The sequence below is a fragment of the Netta rufina genome (assembly GCF_964035555.1).
Source record: "Netta rufina genome assembly, chromosome: W".
NCBI lineage: Eukaryota > Metazoa > Chordata > Aves > Anseriformes > Anatidae > Netta > Netta rufina.
Genome location: NC_140139.1, coordinates 5,202,755 through 5,223,675, shown reverse-complemented (window position 1 = coordinate 5,223,675; position 20,921 = coordinate 5,202,755). Strand labels below are relative to the sequence as shown.

General features: G+C 38.2%; 1 protein-coding gene across 9 annotated transcripts; it reads left to right on the top strand.

Annotated features, from left to right (window-relative positions):
* Nucleotides 1-852: 852 nt before the first annotated feature.
* LOC311220827 (heterogeneous nuclear ribonucleoprotein K-like) lies at nucleotides 853-20,593 on the top strand. Of its 9 annotated transcripts, none has more exons than XM_084304460.1 (16): nucleotides 1,156-1,183; nucleotides 3,304-3,382; nucleotides 3,495-3,573; nucleotides 4,265-4,362; nucleotides 5,680-5,736; nucleotides 7,139-7,182; nucleotides 8,087-8,159; nucleotides 8,796-8,909; nucleotides 11,260-11,388; nucleotides 12,195-12,502; nucleotides 12,883-12,937; nucleotides 15,889-15,939; nucleotides 17,666-17,687; nucleotides 17,765-17,847; nucleotides 18,527-18,696; nucleotides 19,441-20,592. In XM_084304460.1, exons 2-16 carry the CDS (start codon nucleotides 3,374-3,376, stop codon nucleotides 19,472-19,474), a joined length of 1,326 nt encoding a protein of 441 aa, XP_084160586.1. In that variant the 5' UTR covers nucleotides 1,156-1,183; nucleotides 3,304-3,373; the 3' UTR covers nucleotides 19,475-20,592. The 9 variants fall into 9 exon arrangements, with proteins under 9 accessions (XP_084160588.1, XP_084160584.1, XP_084160591.1 ...); XM_084304461.1 differs by lacking the exon at nucleotides 1,156-1,183 and adding an exon at nucleotides 1,360-1,439; XM_084304462.1 differs by lacking the exons at nucleotides 1,156-1,183; nucleotides 3,304-3,382 and adding an exon at nucleotides 853-981.
* The last annotated feature ends 328 nt before the right edge of the window (nucleotides 20,594-20,921 follow it).

Genomic DNA, 20,921 nt, shown 5'->3' with positions numbered 1-20,921 from the left:
GTTTTGGCTGGGACAGAATTACTTTTCTTCATAGGGGCTGGTATGTGCCATGTTTTGGATTTAGGAGAAAAATAAGGCTGATAGCACGCTGATGTTTTAGTTGTTGCAGAGCAGTACTTGCACTAAGCCAAGGACTTTTTAGCTTCTCATACTGTCCTGCTAGCGAGGAGGCTGGGGGTGCACAAGAAGTTGGGAGGGGACAGACCCAGGACAGCTGACCCGAACTGGCCAAAGGGATAGTCCACAACATAATGACATCACACGGAACAATAAAAGCTGGGAGGGCTGACCGGGGAAGCGGCCGCTGCTTGGGACTGGGATAGGCATCTGTCAGCCGGTGGTGAGCAATTGCATTGTGCATCACTTGCTTTGTATGTATATATAGTTATTATTATTTTACCTTCCTTTTCTGTCCTATTAAACTATCTTTATTTCAACCCACGAGTTCTACTTTTTTCCTCCGATTCTCTTCCCCATCCCACCGTGAAGGGGCGGGGTGAATGAACAACTGTGTGATACTTAGCTGTTTGCCACGTTAAACCGCAACAGACAAGAAGGATAACTCCCTGATCCCGAGAGAGGCTAAGCCCATCCCCCTTCACCCTATCCTCAACTGAGCCACTCAATTGAATTATCCAGGGCAGGGGTAGAGGCTAACGAGCAGGCAGTACTAGCAAGGCAACCCCACCTCTCAAGTTACAGGTGGGCGAAAGAGGATAGAAGAGAATATAGCTGCCCTTTGTGCACAACCCCAAAAAGCCCGCGCGCCTCGACAGCCAATAGGAGGCGTGGAGCCACGCGCGCCTTTAAATAGTCGCAAGAAGCCAGCCCCACCCTCCTAGCGCTAGGGGACGACCACAAGGTGGAGTTTTCACAGACGCCATTTTTCCCCCCACAACTGAGATCGGTCTCACTCTTCTTTAGCGCTTTCTGTTGATCTCCGCCATTGTTGCTGCGTTTATTGTGGTTCCTGTCAGGCAGGTAATGATAACCTAGGCATGCCGCAGCGGTACGGGGTGAAGTGCGCCCATCTCCTCGTGATACCCAGGTCTGTGTCACTGTGGTCCACACGGAGGGTGGGGCCAAGTGGAGGCCACCCTCCACCATGACGGACAGTTGTCTTACCTAATGGGGCCGCGGAGAGTCCTCATCGATGGGGGCGGAGGGGGAGAAAGGCGACTGGGTTAGTTGTCTGCGCAGTGCTTTTGGATGTGTGTATGTTAGTGGTAAAGGCTGCTCACCTTTCAAGTACGTGGTGGGCACAGATATGCGTGACTCGCGTATGTAGCTGATGAAGGTGGGGAGGGGGTGTTCGCGCGCTAGGGGGAGGGGCGGCTGAACGGAGTGGGGCTCTGATCGCTCACCTCAACGTTGCTATATGACGCAACGATGTGGGAGGCCTGAGTCGCCGCCGGGCCTCGGAATTTTTGTCCGTTCCTGTAAGGAGAGCGACAAGACAGTGTTGTTTGGCAGGGCAGTGGATTTGGGTAGGCCTGGGGACTGCAGCGTGAAGGAGGGAGTCGGGAGTAATGGTTCTTTAGGAAACAAGGAGTGGCTTGGACTACCTGTGAACACACAGGGATCCACCTATCCTGAGGGAAGGGCGAGAAGGGTGATCTCTCGCTGCAGGCAGCCGCCGCGCTTCAGTGGCCTTGGCGTTAGCACAGCGGCCTAGCAGGTGCGGCTCCCGGAGTGCCTGTACGGTGGAGGCCGGCAGCACTAGCGGGTGCGCGCTAAGGCTAGCGGAGCGGCTTTGGTCTTCCTACGTCTACCTTAGGTAGCTCTGCCTGGGGCAAATTGTTGGGGATTATGGTGGACAGATGGGAAGGGGGGGAGGGCGTTCTCGGCTGCGGCCTGTACGGAAGCGACTGCAAGATCGGTTGGGGGGCGCTCTGCAGCGGGGACGGCTTCTTTCGGGTGTGATCACGGCAGTGGTGGAGCTTCTCTCGTGGCCGAACTGCTACGCTCTGTCGGCCCCGCTTGGGTTCGAGCCTCTGGGTGCCTCCTTTGTGTATCTCCCTGGGTAGAGTGGTAGAAGTCTTGTGACCACGTGGTGAGGGTTTATCGGGTTCTGGCTCCGCCTAATACTGGGTAGGCGCCATTACAGCGGCCGCCATTTCTGCTTATCCCCGCCACTGGGGAGGTGGGGTTCGGGTTGCGGGGGTTATGTGACGCTGCCTCTTCCCCCCGCCTGGGAGCAAGCTGGGTTCGTGAGTGCTCCTTGGCGGGCGGGCTGTGCGAAGGCGACCACTGGCCCGAGCAGACTGTAGAGCAGTCTGTAGAGCGCGGTTCCCTCCCGGACTACAGAAGGGAGGGGGGGAGGGTCTGGCAAGGTCGTCCCTCCCGGAGGGGGTGGGATAGAGACGCACTGGCATCTTCCAGCTCTTTTCTCGTGTCTGTGGGCGATGGTGACGCCTTTCTCCTTTAGTAACCATTTTATCCTCTCGATATCTTACAAAATAAAATAAAAATAAATTTACATTAGTCAATTTCTCCAGATAGTTAACATTAAGTGTCTGGAAATACTAGCATGTGCTGGGAAGGTGGTCTTAGCCCTGGTTGGTTGTAGAAGAGCGCATGTCTGCTGTTAAACTGCACAAACAGGATAACTGTTACAAGGATGTTCTTAAGTGAAATGTATTAGTTCTTCTTTGTGGATGTGGGAGTTGAGCGTCAACTATTTGTTCAGGCCATGGAAATTTCTAGCTAAAGTCCAGAAGGGGGAAAAAAAAAACCTTTTTTGTTTGGCTGCATGAATGCCTTTTTAAAGAGAATATGTTGTCAAATTGTTCTGTGTGGGCTTCTGATGTGTCTCACGAGTATTCTCACGTGGACTTAACAAAAATAAATCACAAATGAAGTACCTGTTTCACAAAATCAAGAGTTTAGCTACTTTGAGATTCTTGGTGCATGCTTGCAGGGTCTTGTGTGTAACTGCAGTATTTAAAAAAAAAAAAAAAAAAAAAAAAGTAATATACTGGCAATAGCAACTGAATACTTATTGATGATTGAATACTTATTGATACTGAATAATTAATGATCTGAAAATCATTATCAGTAAATGTTATTTCTTAAAACTAGCAAATGCCTGGAAACTGAGCGAGTTCAGAATTGTTCAGTCTGAGTTTACAGACTTCAGTATTGTTTCTTCTCTTAGTGATGTGTTTGACCTTGTTATGTTTTTCTCGCTCATAGAGAAAAGCTTTGCAGCAAAAAATTCAGGCCAAACCCCTGCTTTTGGCTGTAGTGGGAATCAGAGCTGTAAGTGAACTGAGCTATGGTTGGCCTATGCTGTTTTCATAGGCTTTTGAAGCAGTAGGTTGTTGGGTTTTGATCCTGTCCAGAACGCTTGCATTTTGCTCTACGAACATATATGAAACCAGTAAGTTCTAAAAGCGGATATCTTTTTTGTTTTGTTTTTCCTTTTAATACAATATATGGTTTGATTTTTTTTTACAGAATAGATGCACTATTTTTTTTTTATTCTACAACAGGTTTTATTTGATCATCTAAGAGTAAAAGTAATGGAGACTGAACAGCAGGAAGAGACCTTTACCAACACAGAGACAAATGGTAATTTTTTAATGGTCTGTTCACTTATTTATTTTGGAGAAAGAAAAACTTCTTAAATCTGTGTTTCCACTTACTTTGGAATGTTTTAACTGTATCAAATGTGTTTGTATCAGTAGTATTTTTGCATTTAATCTTTTAAGTATTCAATATAGCTATACATAGTTTTTGTATTATGAAAGTATAATTTTTCTTTGGGGTTTCTTTAGGCATGGTATAAGTAACTAAAAGTTATAGCTAAAGAGTTGAAAACACTTAGAGTTGGCGTGATTACTGAATATTTAGCTAAAATATTTAAAATACTGCTTTTCTATTGTTATACCGATATTTCAGTATTGGGCAAACTGTTTCTAACTTTCTTCTGTTAAAATTTTCACACTTGACAATTTTAAAATAAATACTTGGTAGTTGATGCAGTACTGCTTTAAACAAAGTGCTGTAAATTTGTCAATAAGACTGAAATTCTCATTTCAACTGTAGTTCATAGATCTAGAATGGGTCTTCAGTAATCATATGTAGGCTGATGAAGTAAAAACCTGTTTCTTTGAGTGTGTAGATGTTTGAAGTTAGAGTTGGGCTAATAGGAAAAGAATGCTTCATTAAGAATATAGTATATAAGCTTGATGTATGTACCATGGTATTGTGAGTTAGAAAGTTAAATATATATTTGTGGTGTTTCCGGACCTGTCTATAGGAAAACGTCCTGCAGAAGATATGGAAGAAGAACAGGCCTTCAAAAGATCTCGGAATACAGATGAGATGGTTGAATTACGCATCCTGCTTCAAAGCAAAGTATGTTTTTCAGTATTGCTATATATTATAGCATTGCTTAAGACAGTGGTGTCACAGTGCATTTGTGGTGTATGTTTAGTAAGAATGTGTGATTCATTTAATGTAACTTTATTAGGAATATTTGTAAGTGTGCACAAATGATAGCAGAAGGTTATTGCAATGGAATTATCTTCAATACATTTTTTTCAAGGATAAGTCTTTTTTAATCTATGGGACTTCTTTTGAATAAAAAAAAGTATTGAAAAATAGAGCAATAGAAATTATAAGCCATTTTTTCTTATGCTAAAGGGAATACCATTGTTTTGAGGGGAATGACTGTTCATTAGACTTCAGAAAGCAAGCAGTTTAGAGAATGTTCAGCTAATGATTGTAAATCAACCAAATGAGGCAAGGTAAGGACTTTATCAGGATTTTAGTAATTCACTCAAACAGACTTAGTAAATCTGTATATATCAATAGGAAAAAAGATGGGAGTAATGCTTCAGGGATTGCAGTTGCTTCATTGGCTAGTGTAAATTGTGACACTGAAGTTATTTATGAATCTTCTCTAGTGTTTCCAGTCATCACAGATGTTTGCATGGTCTGAAGTAACTCAGTGTCTTGTGTTGGTGTGGGGGGAATGTCACCTTAACTCTGCATGGCATTTATGATAGTGTTCCATGCAACTTGCAAAATATTTCTGTGCTGTTAGCATTGTGTATGAACTGTTTTTTTAATAAAAAAAAAAAGACAGGTTTTGCAACTACCCTTGAATATATGCCAGTTTATTCCTGTTGATGTTGATTTCTAGCAACTGGAGGTTAACAATTGTTTCTATTGGTTTTATGTTCTTCACACCATACTTGTGTGAGCTGTCCGAGTTACGTAAATAACTATGCATTTGGAGTGTGAAAGTGAAATTTGTAAACACTTCTTATTTTTTATTTTTTTAAAAAAAAAAAACTTTGAATAAAATAGGAAAACCACTAACTTGCATAAGATGCATAAAACACCATAAAGAGTACGACTGAAAAAGATACCTTAACTATGAGATTATTTCAATTACAAGCTTAAGGATTTAAGCAATTCTGCTTGTGTTAAAACAATATTACTTGCAAAATTTGAATATTTTTCTTTCTGAAGTTCAGTCATCAGAGCTGTTCTCGTGCATGTACACAAACTGTCAGTATGTTTCAATTTAATTTGAATTTATCAAAAGCAAAGCAAGCCCTATCCCATGGGATAATGCAGAAATAGATGCATTGTTGTTAGTCTTTGGTTCAAAAACATACTCTATGCAGTGCTGGCATAACATAATTTCTGAAAACTACTTTTCAGAATGCTGGAGCAGTGATTGGAAAAGGTGGCAAAAATATTAAGGCACTTCGTACAGACGTGAGTATGTATGAGTTTGAATTAATTTAGCACCAATTCTTTCAGAGCACTACACTGAAAACTTGATTATTTGCATTTTTAGAAATTGAGCTCTAGTCATCGATAGGTTAATTATAAACTGTTTGAGTGTTAGAGGAAATAACAAGCTTTTTGGTTTGTATTGTCATTAAAACCCAGCTTGAGTCATGTGGGAAGAGAGGTTTACATTAAACTTTGCTTTCAGTCAGGTTTCCTCTAAGTTATGCATTTCAAGTGAATTAATCTTAATTTCCAGTTAAAGATGTTAAAACCCTTAACTTTACCTTTTCCATATGTGTGAGTAAATTGTAAAACTATGGAGAACCATTGCAGGTGTCTGGCTTAACCCAATGATAGAGGAATGCTTTAACTTCCTTGGGGAGTGGGAAAACTAATGGTCCATCTGTTCTTATTTTAACAGCTTGGATGTGAAGCACAAAAACATGAATATTAAACTTGCATGATTTAAATATGGGAATAAGATAATAAAGAAACACTTCATGCTGTTTGAAGCATTTTTAAATGGTCATGACTTATTTACCTATTCACATTTTATAGAGGGGTGATTTGTGATTAAATATGTTTAGTGTTAGTGTATTTATAAGACTTGACAATGTTTCTTGAATTCTGTTTATGCTCCTGTGTACTTAGCATAAGCTACAATTCCAGCAATTTTTTTTTTTCAAGCAAGACTGTTCAACACAATATTTGGTAATATATCATTGCAGAATCAGTTTCAACTAAGTTCATGACTTATAGCAATGAGAATTGAGGATTAAATTGAAGTGGTCAGGCATTATACACACACTCACTAACTTTAGCAGCTGGTGTTCTTATTTCTTTGCTTTAAATAATTACATCAAATAAGTCAAGATAGCATTTCAGACCAATCTAAGTTAACTTTCCCCATTTGCCCATGGTTTTAGTAATACAGAGCTCAAGTTTTGTCTACCCTCATGAGCCAGCCTGCTACTGAAACCTTATATGTAAAAAGTAGTCAGGTAAGATAGCTCATTAAGATCCATGCTGTTAAGCTGCAGTCAGTGTAGCAATCCGTTATTGTGTTAGTCTTCAGAACAACTTAAATTTGTTTCATTAATTGAGAATAAGTATAGTTTGTATTAAATTAAAATGTATTGCTTTTCCCCCTTTTCCCTCTCCTTGTTTTTTTGGCCATATATCTCCGTTGCCCATGTACTGGATCGTCTTGCCCCTGCGTTGCCCACCATGACATTGGCCCATCCGCCCCTGAACGCCCATGTGAAAACCCTGGTTGGCTATGCCCAAAAATGTGCTCGTTGCCAAACGGGTACTATACTTGACAACTTCTGATTGAATACCCGTGCCCAATGCCAACGTCCACGAACGCCAATGACCAATGCAGTACAATGCAAGTGTTTCAGTCCCAGACAGCAGTGGCCCCGAGCGGTATGTCCCAACAGTTTATGCCTCACTGCCTGATTAGAAAGAGAGAAATGTATTTTTTTTACTTGCCTTTTATATAATTAAATAGTATCCCCTTAGAGATGGTGTATTGTTTTTAAGTTTTGTCTTATTTTCCCCATCAAGTCTTTTTGTCACCGAACTTTTACATGAGTTGCCCACCCAAGCAATATGCTAATTTTATTTTGATGGAAGGAGCATAGTTTCAGGTGTTGCATAATCACTGCATTATAAATCAAAATGCTTCAAGAGTCTCTTGCTCTGTCTTTGTGGCCCACCTTGCTCCCCCCAATGTTGTCTGTTTATAATTACTTACGATGAAATGCTAACTCCGGTTCACTTTTCTTCAATTCTTGTTTGTTACATTTTTGTTTGTTTTGGTTTTGTCTTTTATTTGTATTTCTTTTCTTGCAGAGCCCCTTAGTAAACTAACTTCTAACTGGTCTCTCAACCTCACTCCAGATATAACATTGACCACTTGCACATCCACACCTTTTTCTACAAGAAGGTGTGCCAATTTTAACAATGTAATAGTGAGGGTAACCTAAATTAGTGGTGGTGGGGAACGTGAGCATTCACTTCTACTTTTATGTTCTGTGGGGATTTCTTGCCTGCTTAATCTGAGCCCTGCCAAAAGTTTTCACTTGCTCATTCTCACTTACTCTGAGACCTACCTACTCTTAAATTTATTATGCATATATATTGGGCATAAACCAAGATGCTTGTGTTGTAAATTTAGTGAACAGGTTTACTTTAAATGGGAAATATAATTGTATGTTCTTCTGTGTAGTCAGTCTTATTAGAGTTTTTTGTAATTATGAATATGAAACTTATATCTACTACTTGTTTTTACACCCTCTCTGTATTTTCTAACACTGGCTTCTGACAGCATCTTGAGTATAAGTGCAGATACAGAAACAATTGGAGAAATCTTGAAGAAGATTATCCCTACTTTAGAAGAGGTATGTCTCTTAGATTTGTTTCTTCTTCATATGTATAAGTTTAGATTTTAAAACAATATGATTCTAGATAATTGTGCTAGTTTTTTATGAAACTAAATTTTAAAAAGCCTTGAGAGGAGACCTGTAGCTCTCAAGCTATGTTGACTTTTGTAAGAGACTGTCCTCTTAAAAAAAAAAATAAAATAAAATAATAAAATAAAAAAAAAAAAATTGATATTTAGAACAGCCTCCTCCCCTTCAAAACACCCGTCTCCTGGTTTCCGTCTCCTGGTTTCCGTCTCCTGGTTTCCGTCTCCTGGTTTCCGTCTCCTGGTTTCCGTCTCCTGGTTTCCGTCTCCTGATTTGTTTAGCCCCTAGTTTCAAGTAGTTGTATTGTAATTTCCATCCTGCCTTGGCTTTGTAAGTGTGTTGTGCTGTTTGATATCTTAAAATTTTTATAGAAGTGTAATAAACAAAATGATGTCAAATAAGTTTTCCTCATCCACTTCTCTCATTCCGCTTTGCCTCAACATAGGTGTGATTCTATCATGGCAAATACATCCTCATGTATCTGTCATGCTATTTGTAGGGGGGAAAAAAATTATTTTCCCCTATGACTAATATTTTATTCTTTCCTTGTATGTGTCTTTGTTACAGTATCAACACTACAAAGGTAGTGACTTTGACTGTGAATTAAGACTTCTAATTCACCAAAGTCTGGCAGGAGGAATCATTGGTGTCAAGGGTGCTAAAATCAAAGAACTCAGAGAGGTACTGTTATCTATTCAGATTCTGTTTTTATTCTAAAAACAATGTAGTGTTTTATGCTCATAAACAGAAAGTGTCTTTTGTGCAGTAATTAATTCAAACATATTCAATATGTGATCTCTGTAATCCAAGATCAATCTGGGTAACTTCTGGAAATTTCTTGCAAATCATCAGAAATGAAGTAGCTGTTGGTGATAGAGCATAGGACTTCTTATCAAGCTTTTAGGCATGTTAGCAGAAGAGTAACCTTTATTTATAAAGAATATTTTAAAATAAAAATAGCATTCATCACTCCTTTCTGTAATGAACTGTTGGATAGATTATATTTATTGGTGGTGTTAGACATGCAAAATGGCTTATTGTAGATGCATCTCCACAAAAAAAAAAATGTTTGAGTACTATTATAAAAGGACAGTATGAGGTGTGGTTTATTTTAAGTTCTACTTCCTTGAAGACTACTGTTTCCTTTGTGAAGGACCATACCTTGTGAAGGAATGGGATTTTGTTCTAAAAAGCTAGTGGTCCCTATGAACCTAGAGAATTGCCTTTTGTCCTTTCCTGGCATTGTGTCAAAGGCAATTCCAGGTCAGTTCAAGAGTAAGCTGCTATCTGTTTGTGTGGATTGAAGGACAGCAAGATAACTAGGCATAATCCTGGCAACAACACTGTCTGGTGTCCAAAGCATGTTTTTTTTATGATGGTGGTTATAACCTGTAAGCTTACGATAGATCACAGAATTGTCTAGGTTGGAAGAGACCTCAAGATTGAGTCCAACCTCTGACCTAACACTAACAAGTCCTCCACTAAACCATATCCCTAAGCTCTACATCTAAATGTCTTTTAAAGACTTCCAGGGATGGTGACTCCACCACTTCCCTGGGCAGCCCGTTCCAATGCCTCACAACCCTCTTGGTAAAGAAGTTCTTCCTAACATCCAATCTAAAACTCCCCTGGCACAACTTTAGCCCATTCCCCTTCGTCCTGTCACCAGGCACATGGGAGAACAGACCAACCCCCACCTCGCTACAGCCTCCTTTAAGGTACCTATAGAGAGCGATAAGGTCGCCCCTGAGCCTCCTCTTCTCCAGGCTGAACAAGCCCAGCTCCCTCAGTTGCTCCTCGTAGGACTTGTTCTCCAGACCCCTCACCAGCTTCGTCGCCCTTCTCTGGACTCTTTTGAGCACCTCCATGTCCTTCTTGTAGTGAGGGGCTTTATCCTTAGGGAGGATATATAGTCCTTTTGCTAATAGTCAATTAAATGACTGTGTGGATGAGCTATAATTGGAGGATTTAAACTGCTTTCCTCTTCACTAGAATTTCATACAAAGTGATGTCATTGTAGGTCTTAAAAAAAAAAAAAAAAAAAAAAAAATGTCATAGAAGGGCTTGGGTTGGAAGGGGCCTTAAAGACCATGTAACTCCAACCCCCCTGCCACAGAGAGGGATGCCACTCACTAGATCAGGCTGGCTGAGGGCCCCATCCAGCCTAGTCTTAAACACCTCCAGGAATGGGGCATCCACTACTTCTCTGGGCAACCTGTTTCAGTGCCTCACTACCACTACAGTGAAGAATTTCCTCCTGTCTCTTATCTACCTGAGTAAAGAGTCCTCCATCTTTTTTATAAGATCCCTTTAAGTATTGAAAGACTGCAATGAGAGGTCTCCCTGAAGCTGCCTCTTCCAGGCTGAACCTCTCCAGCTATCAACCCAAAGATTAATATTCTAAGATTAAATTTGTTTTAAGAATCATAGAATCATAGAATATCCTGAGTTGGAAGGGACCCTTAAGGATCATCAAGTCCAACTCTTGACACCGCACAGGTCTACCCAAAAGTTCAGACCATGTGACTAAGTGCACAGTCCAATCTCTTCTTAAATTCAGACAGGCTCGGTGCAGTGACCACTTCCCTGGGGAGCCTGTTCCAGTGTGCAACCACCCTCTCTGTGAAGAACCCCCTCCTGATGTCAAGCCTAAATTTCCCCTGCCTCAGCTTAACCCTGTTCCCGCGGGTCCTGTCACTAGTGTTAATGGAGAAAAGGTCTCCTGCCTCTCGACACCCCCTTACGAGGAAGTTGTAGACTGTGATGAGGTCTCCCCTCAGCCTCCTCTTCTCCAGGCTGAACAGGCCCAGTGACCTCAGCCGTTCTTCGTACGTCTTCCCCTCAAGGCCTTTCACCATCTTCGTAGCCCTTGGAACTTGGAAGCAAGCATGCACTTCATTACTGGGAGTTTAATATTCTAGTTTGAGTCTTTCTTTAAAACTGTTTTAGTGTCTTACCCATTTTTTTCAATATTTTCATAAAATTGTTCAAAGCGCTTCCATTTGAAGATTTTTTTTCTTGTCTTCAACAGAATACTCAGACCACCATTAAGCTCTTCCAAGAGTGTTGTCCTCATTCCACTGATAGAGTGGTGCTTATTGGTGGAAAACCTGATAGAGTTGTGGAATGTATCAAGATTATCTTGGATCTTATTTCTGAGGTGATGTCTTCTTTTATTCTTACACTGGTATTCATGAAAGTTAGGATGGAGAATTGTATCTTCCGAATTAATTTTGAATTCAGTAACTTTTCTTCATTAGTAAAAGTGTTGGACTATTTGCACAGTTGGAAATTATTCCTGATTTTTAGACTGGGGTGTATCTTTGTGGTGGTTTTACCGTGCTGGGCAGCTAAACCCCACAACCGCTCTCTCACTCCCCCTCCTTTAGAGAAGGAGGGGGAGAAGTAAAGCAAAGAACAACTCCCGGGTTGAGATAAGGATAACTTAATTAAAGGGAAATAATTATAATAATTAAATAAAGACTACCATGAACTAAACAATTTAACTAAGGGGAAATAAAAGGGAAAGGGGAAAAAGGGAGGAAAACAAACAAACAAAATAAATGAAAGCGATATGGAAGTGCAGAGGAAAGAAATTACTCTCTACTTCCCACAAATGAGCGATGATTGACCACGTCCTTGAAGCAAGGCCTCAACGCACGCAGCCGGTGTTCGAGAGGAGGACCGACGTCTTCTCAACGAGAGCCCACCCCTCCTAACATTCCAGCCAGACCCAGTACAATCTTATGGGAAAAAGAAGCAATTTTGATAACAATGGACTATTTGTCATGATTTGCATATTATTAAAAGAAATTTTAAATTGGGGAGGAAGGGAAACAAATGTATGTGCTACCTATCATTAACAGCAATTTCTCTGCCTTTCTCTTCAGCACTGTGCAATCAACAATACATTCAGAATATATAAATGTAACAGTCAGTGCTAACTGGTATGTGTGTTTGTCTTAGTCTCCAATTAAAGGACGGGCCCAGCCTTATGATCCCAATTTCTATGATGAAACATATGACTATGGTGGATTCACAATGATGTTTGATGATAGAAGGGGGCGTCCAGTAGGCTTTCCAGTGCGTGGAAGAGGAGGCTTTGATCGAATGCCTCCTGGTCGTGGTGGACGACCTATGCCTCCATCAAGAAGAGATTATGATGATATGAGCCCTCGCAGAGGACCTCCACCACCTCCACCAGGTCGTGGTGGCAGAGGTGGCAGCAGAGCTCGTAATCTTCCTCTTCCTCCTCCACCACCTCCTCGTGGCGGGTGAGTTGTATAAATACATTCTTAAAAAAAAAAAAAAAAAAAAAAAAAAAAAAAACCTAATTCAGCAAAATGTACTCAACCTGAGTTTAATGTTTCCAGGAATTGTTTCAGACTTCCATGTTGGCAATGATTATGCAGGATTTAGTATATTGCACCAGAATTTCTTTTATTTATTAATTTATTAAGTATTTGGATTGAATTATTTTTGTAATAGAGCAGTCTATCAGGACTGTAGTTGGTATTTCTATAACTTTAGTTTGTCATTTGGAACTTGGCTAAAGCAGTGAAACTGAGTTGTGTGCAAATCATGAAAATGAAAAATTTGAAAACATAAACTAGTTTTTAACATGAGTTACATGCTTCTGCTTTTCTCATTTTAGAGATCTTATGCCTTATGACAGAAGGGGTAGACCTGGAGACCGTTATGATGGAATGGTAGGAGTTTAAAGTTAATATTGTTTTGTGAAGTGTAAATAGTTAACACTATCTGAAGAAACTGTTCTTGAATCCATAAATGTAAGTGTGGAACTGTGAGAAACAATCTGTAGCCAATAACACAGGCTCAGGTGAGGATCTCGGTGAAGTAATATTTTTATTCATGATTGCAATGGTGGGTGTCCTGCAAGCACGAGCGCGCAGCAGAAGTATATTGTAACCCTATATCCCCTATTAACCAATGTTTGATTCCTCCCATTTCCTCATTGGCTGAGTACTATAGTTACGCAACCTGCCTGACACTTGTTACTATGCCCTGTATTATATACAGCTCTATTTGACCAATCTTTAGTTTTATTTAGAACTGGAGGGGCCTGTGATTTCATAGCTTCTTGTTCTGCTGAATCTGCAACTGCTTGTCTCACTTTTCTTAGCTATCTTTTTTTTTTTTTTTTTGGGGGGGGGAGGGGGGGGGTACACGGACGGACGGACAGTGGGATCTTCTACTGTCCCCTTATCTGCTTAACATATTCCCCACTGTTATGCCTGTACAATCACTTTTGAATATGCAAGGTTAGTGCAATTTTCCCCTGCAAAAAACGCAACTTGAATTCTTACAGGGCATGCATACTTCTGAAATTTTGTTATTAATTAAATGTTTTGTTTATACAAATGGTTCCTCCAGAATAAGTTTTGGGGAGTAAGGGGTATCTCATGTGATCTGCTGTGTGCATTTTCCTACCTATTGTTAACAGTGGTATAGGAAGTCAGTAGAGCACAGTCCCTGCAGGTTTTATTATGCTAACCTTTTAGATTTTTTTTATTGGGATGTCAGAAATAGGAATTGTAGGCTGTAATTCAGAACAGGAAATGTCAGAAAAATGTTCTTAATGTTTGTATAAACCAGACTTTTTTTTTTTTTTTTAACAGATTTTAATATGTCTGTTGGGAAATATAAATAATACTTATAAAGGGTTCTAGTTGGTCTGGCAGATAATTGCTTTTTCAAATCATTTTGTCTACTTGCTAATTTCTATATCGGGGGAAAAAATCTAGTGTAATTTCAAATGCTTGGGAGCCAGGAGTACTGCTAAGTTGAATTTTAAATGAAGTTGGATATGTTTGGCACCTTCTTAAGATAAGTTTCTTATTTAGATGAAGAAAAAAATAAAAATGAATGGAAGAGAGCCTATTTCATGTCTCCTCTCCACTCCTGTCTAAAGGTGCTTTTTAAGCATTGCCTCCTTCTGGGAGGAAGAGGCAGTTACTTCCAGTTTGTATTACTGGAAGTATGTATTACAAGAATGTCAAAATTGGGGCACCAGAAGCCTATCAAAAGTATTTCTCAGCATTTAGAATAGTTCAGTTGGAAGGGACCGTCAGATCATCTAGTCCAACTGACTGACCTCTTCAGGGCTAGTGAAAAGTTAAAAGCATGTTATTGAATGCATTGTCCAAATGTTTCTTGAACACTGATAAGAATGGGGCATCAACCACTTCTAGTGTTTGACCACCCTCAAATAAGGTGGGTAAGCATATATAAAGTCATTTAATCCCTCCCCCAGTCACTTGCTAACTTTTTTCCTAAATTATTTCCTAATTCCTGATGTATTTTTAAATTGGAGTTAATTGAGAAGTAAATCAGAATGTTTTTCTTTAAAAGTGATCTATATGTTCAGACATCTAATCTGGTTTTGCTCACTCAAATGATTACTACTTGATTTTTATTTTTCAAAACACTTCAGATATGTATTACATCCATATGTTTGTGTAAGCGTTTCAATAAAGTTACATATGCTTACAAAAAAACATGGAGGTATGTCATGTTTAAGAGATTTGACATTAAGGAACATATGGAAAAATTGGTGAAGAGGTTGACAGTCCTCATTTATCCATATAAATATCAGAAGAAACTAATGGCATTTCACTTTTTTTCTGGGCCAATTCTTTAAAAGTATGAGAAAGTTAAGAATTTGCCATTCATTAAAATTGTCATCTAAATGACAATACATATGCAAAAGTAAATTCTTGTTAATGCTATGTTCTGTCTTATCCAGCCAGTGTTTCATCTGGTTCCTATTTCATTTCTATTGGTTAAAAGTAATAGCTAGCACAAATGAGTCTATAGAGAAGAAAATTGTGTAACATAGCAATACATGTGTGTGCATATATACATGTATGTTGTGTATATATACAATTACACATGTTATGTGTAATTGTTATGTGTATGACATACTGCACCTAATACTTGCACAAATGTTTATATTTTAATCTGCTGTTCATTTAAACTGAATTCTATACACTTTCATAATTTTGCTGATTTCTATTTTTTCAGCTTTTGTTGAATTCTCACATATAAATGCTATATATATCACTAATTGGCGATTACATTTCTTTAGATTAGGTAGCAGTAGATTGTTAGTTTAGTTAGTGGCTATATGAGATATCTGGAAATGAATTAAAATATTAGAAGCCATGTCCTTCCTACTTGACCTGCTATTGGCATAGTTATATCAATGACAGTTAATTGTTTTAGTCTTAAATGCTTTTTTAATGCATGAGATGAATAGAAGGTTTTGGTATTTGAGAGTAACATCTTTTAGTATATAGTACAGCTATAACACTCAAGTGTTTTTAAAGCAAACAAAAAAATGTTCAAAGTAGTCTTACTCTCCCCTTAGGTGTCTGACATTTTGTAAGAGCAAAATCTGTTTACACCACAAAAACAGGGAAGAAACAAGTGTGACCAGTTACAGTTCCCTTTTAGCGAAAGAAAAACTGAGTGAGTCTTGTAACTGGTCTGTATCATGTATTTTTGAATCTTTGTAGTAAAGTGGTTAATAAAAATGTTTCTCTATCAGTATGTATGTATTTGCTTGTGAAGTTACTTGTAAGCCTCTGTGACATGGACTTAATTTGGAATAATTTATTCTTTTCCTTCTGTCTGGAAGATGATGCAGTGTCATGTGGATGCCTGTGAGGACATGCAGCCACCAGAGCTGGTGAGTGCATTTGTGCTTTTGACTGGCTTAATAGTTGATTTTTTGAGAAAACCAATTAAAGTGGTTAAGTGATAACTACAGTTTCTTGTATGAATGTAGTCAGTGGCAGCTTGCTCATATTGAAAATCTCTAAAGCTGTCTTTCTAACAGGTTATTGGCAGTTCTTAACAATTTGTTCTGTACAGTCAGTGTTCCATGATAGAAGTGTGCAGCAGCACAGCTAAAAACTTTTCTATTGTGTTGCTGCTTTGTACCCTATTTTAGTGTTTTAAGTTCTAGCTTTCGCTGTAACTCGTGCTTTTCAACACCCTGTAGATGCATGTATTTAGGGATATGTGTTGTGTTAACTTTTTTTTTGTTTTTTTTTTTTGTTTTTTTGTTTTTTTTTCAAACAAGGAATAGTTCTTTGTTTATAGTTGTGGATAAACTATTAGGCATTATCAAATGTAATATTTTAAAATGTATGGAGAGATTTGTGTTTATCAAACAACTTCTTGCTCTCAGGGGTTTTAGAAAGGAGAGTTCAAAAAGGGGGACAGTAAGTGTTTATGCTGTCTAGAAGATGGTGCTGTCAAATATTAAACGTTAGTTCCTAGCTTACATAAACACTGCAGATAGCAAATGAATTTGACAGATGAGCAATTCTGTTCTGTAGTCTGAAGAGGAAAGGAGAGGCAGAAAGGATTATTCAATAAAACATCTTAACCCAAAGAAAGGGGTTCCCTGTGTAAAATATCAGCAGAAATGGGGGTGGTGGGGAGAGAAATATGCAGTTCTGATCAGCCTCAGAAACGTGTCCTTCATTCTGTTCTTCATTTTTTTTCTATTTTGCATTCCCCTACAAGCTCTATTATGCTTTATTATGATTTGTATTGCTAAGCAACATGATTAGACAACGTGAGTTGCTTAGAAACAGTTCTTCAGATGAACAGTTTTTTTTCTGAATACTTACACTTTTGATGTAGCTCCAAAAAAGGTAGTAAGTAAGGGAAAAAAAAACAACACCCAAACAAAGTTAAGTTGTAATGCAAGAACTCTTTCTAAACAAATAATTCACACAAGTTTCCTACATTTCTGTAGTTCAGTGATATAAGTTGAATTCTAGAGAAGCATGCATATCTGTACTCTGCTTTTACAGAAAGATATTAAAATAGGTTTATGCATTTAGAAAGCATTTGGTCAAATAAGCATTTGATATCAAGTACCAGTCTACAAATCCTCAAAAATAAAAGCAGTCAGGAGTGCTGCATTGCGATGATTTGGATTTGGTATATAGTAGTTTTAGCAGAACAGAAGTAGTTAGTGTCATGGCTGTCCCTTCTAATAAACAAAAGATTGTAGCATAGTTTTAATGGAAGGACCAATTATAAAGCTATTCTAGAGTTGACTTGTTTTTTTTCTTCAAGATGTAGATGGAATAGGAGGGTTGACAGTTATCAGGTAAACTTGTCACAAATGGATACTTTCTCCTGAGATCCTTAGCTGACAGGATAAGCTTAAGATGTTCTCATGAGATAGTCTTCTCTCTTCACCACACCCCCCCTTTTGTTACTGGTCTGCCCTCTTCCCCAGTTTGTCTTCAGTGATATTTAGATTTAAGATGTAGGTTAGGATTTTTGCATAAAATAGGCTCGAAGTTAACAGTATAAAACTTGAGATGAAAGCATGTTATTGAAGTATGGTTATTTGCTATTTAAGGGTTTGCTTTTTTTTTTTTTTTTAACAGTTTGAGGGTGGCTCTGGATATGGTAAGTTTTTATAGAGAACTTTAACATGCACTTCATTATTTAGTCAGTAAAAGGCTTGATGCATTTGTTTAAATTAGACTACTCTTACGCAGGGGGCCGTGGTTCATATGGAGATCTTGGTGGACCCATCATCACAACACAAGTAACAATTCCCAAAGATGTGAGTGAAGTTGACTTGCTTTCCACTTGTGTCTGTTTTTTTAAGTCACAGCCTTTTCTCAGACTGTAAGTCAGTCAAGTATTTGGGATCCTTGATGAGTACTACTTAATATAAAGTAACTTCCTAAATCACCAAAAGTCTATTCTTAAGGATGTTTTATTTTATCTTCACTTCAGAGATGCACTGAACTATTTTGTCTTCTGGATAGCCAGTAATAGGTTAGATGTTAGGAAGAACTTCTTCACTGAAAGGGTTGTTAGACATTGGAACAGGCTGCCCAGGGAAGTGGTGGAGTCACCATCCCTGGAAGTCTTCAAAAGACGTTTAGATGTAGAGCTTAGGGATATGGTTTAGTGGAGGGCTGTTAGCGTTAGGTTGGAGGTTGGACTCGATGACCTTGAGGTCTCTTCCAACCTAGAAATTCTGTGATTCTGTGATTCTGTAATAGAGAGTCTACATAACTTGTTTTTGCAAACAGGTATCTGGTTCTTCCAATTTTCTCACCTGTGTTTATATAATAAATCTTGCAGAGGATGTTCTCAGGCTGTTTAAAAAAAAAAAAAAAAAGTAAGCTTCCATTGCAACTCTTAAAACTAAATTGATGGAAGCTTTTCAAATAATAGTACTGTGTTTTTGCAGAGAAATTTAGACCAATAAATGAATGCTTTTTGTCTCCTAGTTGGCAGGATCTATTATTGGAAAGGGAGGCCAGAGAATCAAACAAATACGTCATGAGTCAGGAGCTTCAATCAAAATTGATGAACCACTAGAAGGCTCAGAAGATCGAATAATAACTATTACAGGAACACAGGACCAGATACAAAATGCACAGTATTTGTTGCAAAACAGGCAAGTTGAAGCTTAATGCTGTCCTTATTGTCAATTTCATGACAACTTCCTACTACTCTAAAGCTCTTCTGTGCTATAGTTTTTGGAAGGGCAGGATTTAAATAACTATCGGATTTTTCTAGTGGTAGTTCTGCCTTTCTTTTCTGTTCTTCTAACTAAAATGATTAAAAATTCCTTAACCAAGCACTCCGTTAATTTCTCTGGTGGAAATTGCTGCCAAAAAAAAAAAGCCTACTTGTAATAAATTGTATACAACCTGTAGAAAACACAGAAGGCTTCAGTGGACATTGGTCTAGTTCTGTGTGGAAGACTAGTGATTTTGTTGTTTTTAGATAACTAAATTGACAACAAATCACAGTCTGCCATATGGCACAGACTATACCTCTACAGGACAAGTTAAAATTAATTGGTGCTGTTATGCAGCGTTTCACACCTTACTAGCATTATTTTGTCTTCTCTGATAAATATTAACAGCTTCAGGTTTAATTTGCTTAATTTTGCTTTATTAACATATTGGTTATCATAGCATTTGTTAATGTTCAACTTGAATGTTTGGCTTTAGATTATTAGTATTTAAATGTTTAATCATAGACCTATAATTATTAGTCATTAATCTTATTAAATTGTTTACTTCAAAATGCATTACAAGTTTGTAGTTTAATCTTTAAGAATATCATTGTGAATATCAATGCAAGATGTATGGTCCATCATTCTAATTCGTGCTTTTTTCTTTTTCTTTTATAGTGTGAAGCAGTATGCAGATGTTGAAGGATTCTAATGCAAGATTATTTTTTCTTTTTTATAGTGTGAAGCAGTATTCTGGAAAGTTTTTCTAAGACTATTGAAGAACTGAAGGAGTCCTGCACCTTTTTTAATTTTTTTTTAATACCTGCTTCTGTTTAAAAAGCCAACATTCCTCTGCTTCATAGGTGTTCTGCATTTGAGGTGTAATGAAATCTGCTGTTCACCAAACATGTTTTAGTTCCTTGCAAATATTTGGGGGGAGGGAAAGGGCACATGAGATTAACTTTGAAATTTTGAAACAGCAGCAGACTGGATTTTTTTGTTCATTGCTGGTGGTAAAATGTAATGTTACAGAAAAGAACTGTTGTGAATGCCCTGCTTTATGTAGACTTCTTTGTTGTTTTGGTTGTTTTTGAAGGGGGGAAGAAGACTGGTAGTCAACATGTCCCTGGCATCCTTTTGAGAGCAGTGTGCAGAATGTAATGCTCTTTTGTAAGAAATGTTTTTTAAATAAACTTAGTGAACCTATTCTTGGTGGACATTTTTATGTACATAATGTAACACCTAAAATGGATGTACTCTTCCACTCACCCCCCAGAGAATGCGTAAATAGTAGTTGCTCTTAAGCTTTTTCTTCTGCTTCTTTTATATATAGAGTTGCATGTTTTTGTTTTATTCAGATTAAAGAAACTGAAAACAGTGGTTCATCTTTATTATTTGGGAAAAAGTGCAAAAATATTCCTGCAGGCATTGTGTAAAATCTGCCTTTTGAGTGTTTAGCCCTGTGTACAGTACATATTTTAAAATATGTTGGTGACAATATAAGTTTGTGATGCCACTGAGTTAAGTGGGTTAAATACATCTGGTTCTAGACAGTTTTCTTAATGCAAATAAGTGTTAGAAATGGTGGTTGGTGTACCATTAATGAATGAATCATAGTTGTTTTCAGAACTTTCATCTGTGTGAGGTGTAGAAACTCTTACGAATTGGCAGTATCTAACTTTTTCATTGTTTACAGAACTTGTTTGGTTTCTCTGTTGTATGTTAAATTCCATAGGAAGTACTTGTGAGGAATTAAAAAAAAAAAAAAAAAAACACCTGGGTATTTAATGTAATATCTTGACATTTTTATTTATAGATTACAAGTTTTGGTTTCACTTCCTAAATAAAAACAATTTAAAAAATGCAAAAGAACTTGGTAAATACGGAAGGGGGTATGTGGTTCTAGAACTTACTGCTTTTTGAACTATGTGGGGTAACTGCTGTGATAACAAGGAGCTACACTTAACATTTAATGGGAAAGAGCAAGGAGGTAAGAGGTGACCTTAGCAGAGCTCTAATCAATCATTTAAAAAAAAAAAAAAAAAAATACACTCCTTTTGTGTAGGGGATTGAGTGTGATAGATCTTCCAGTAAATATGCGTGTAGAATTGACATTTCCATTGAAAAGGATGAACGTAAGTTATATGGAGAAATCAACC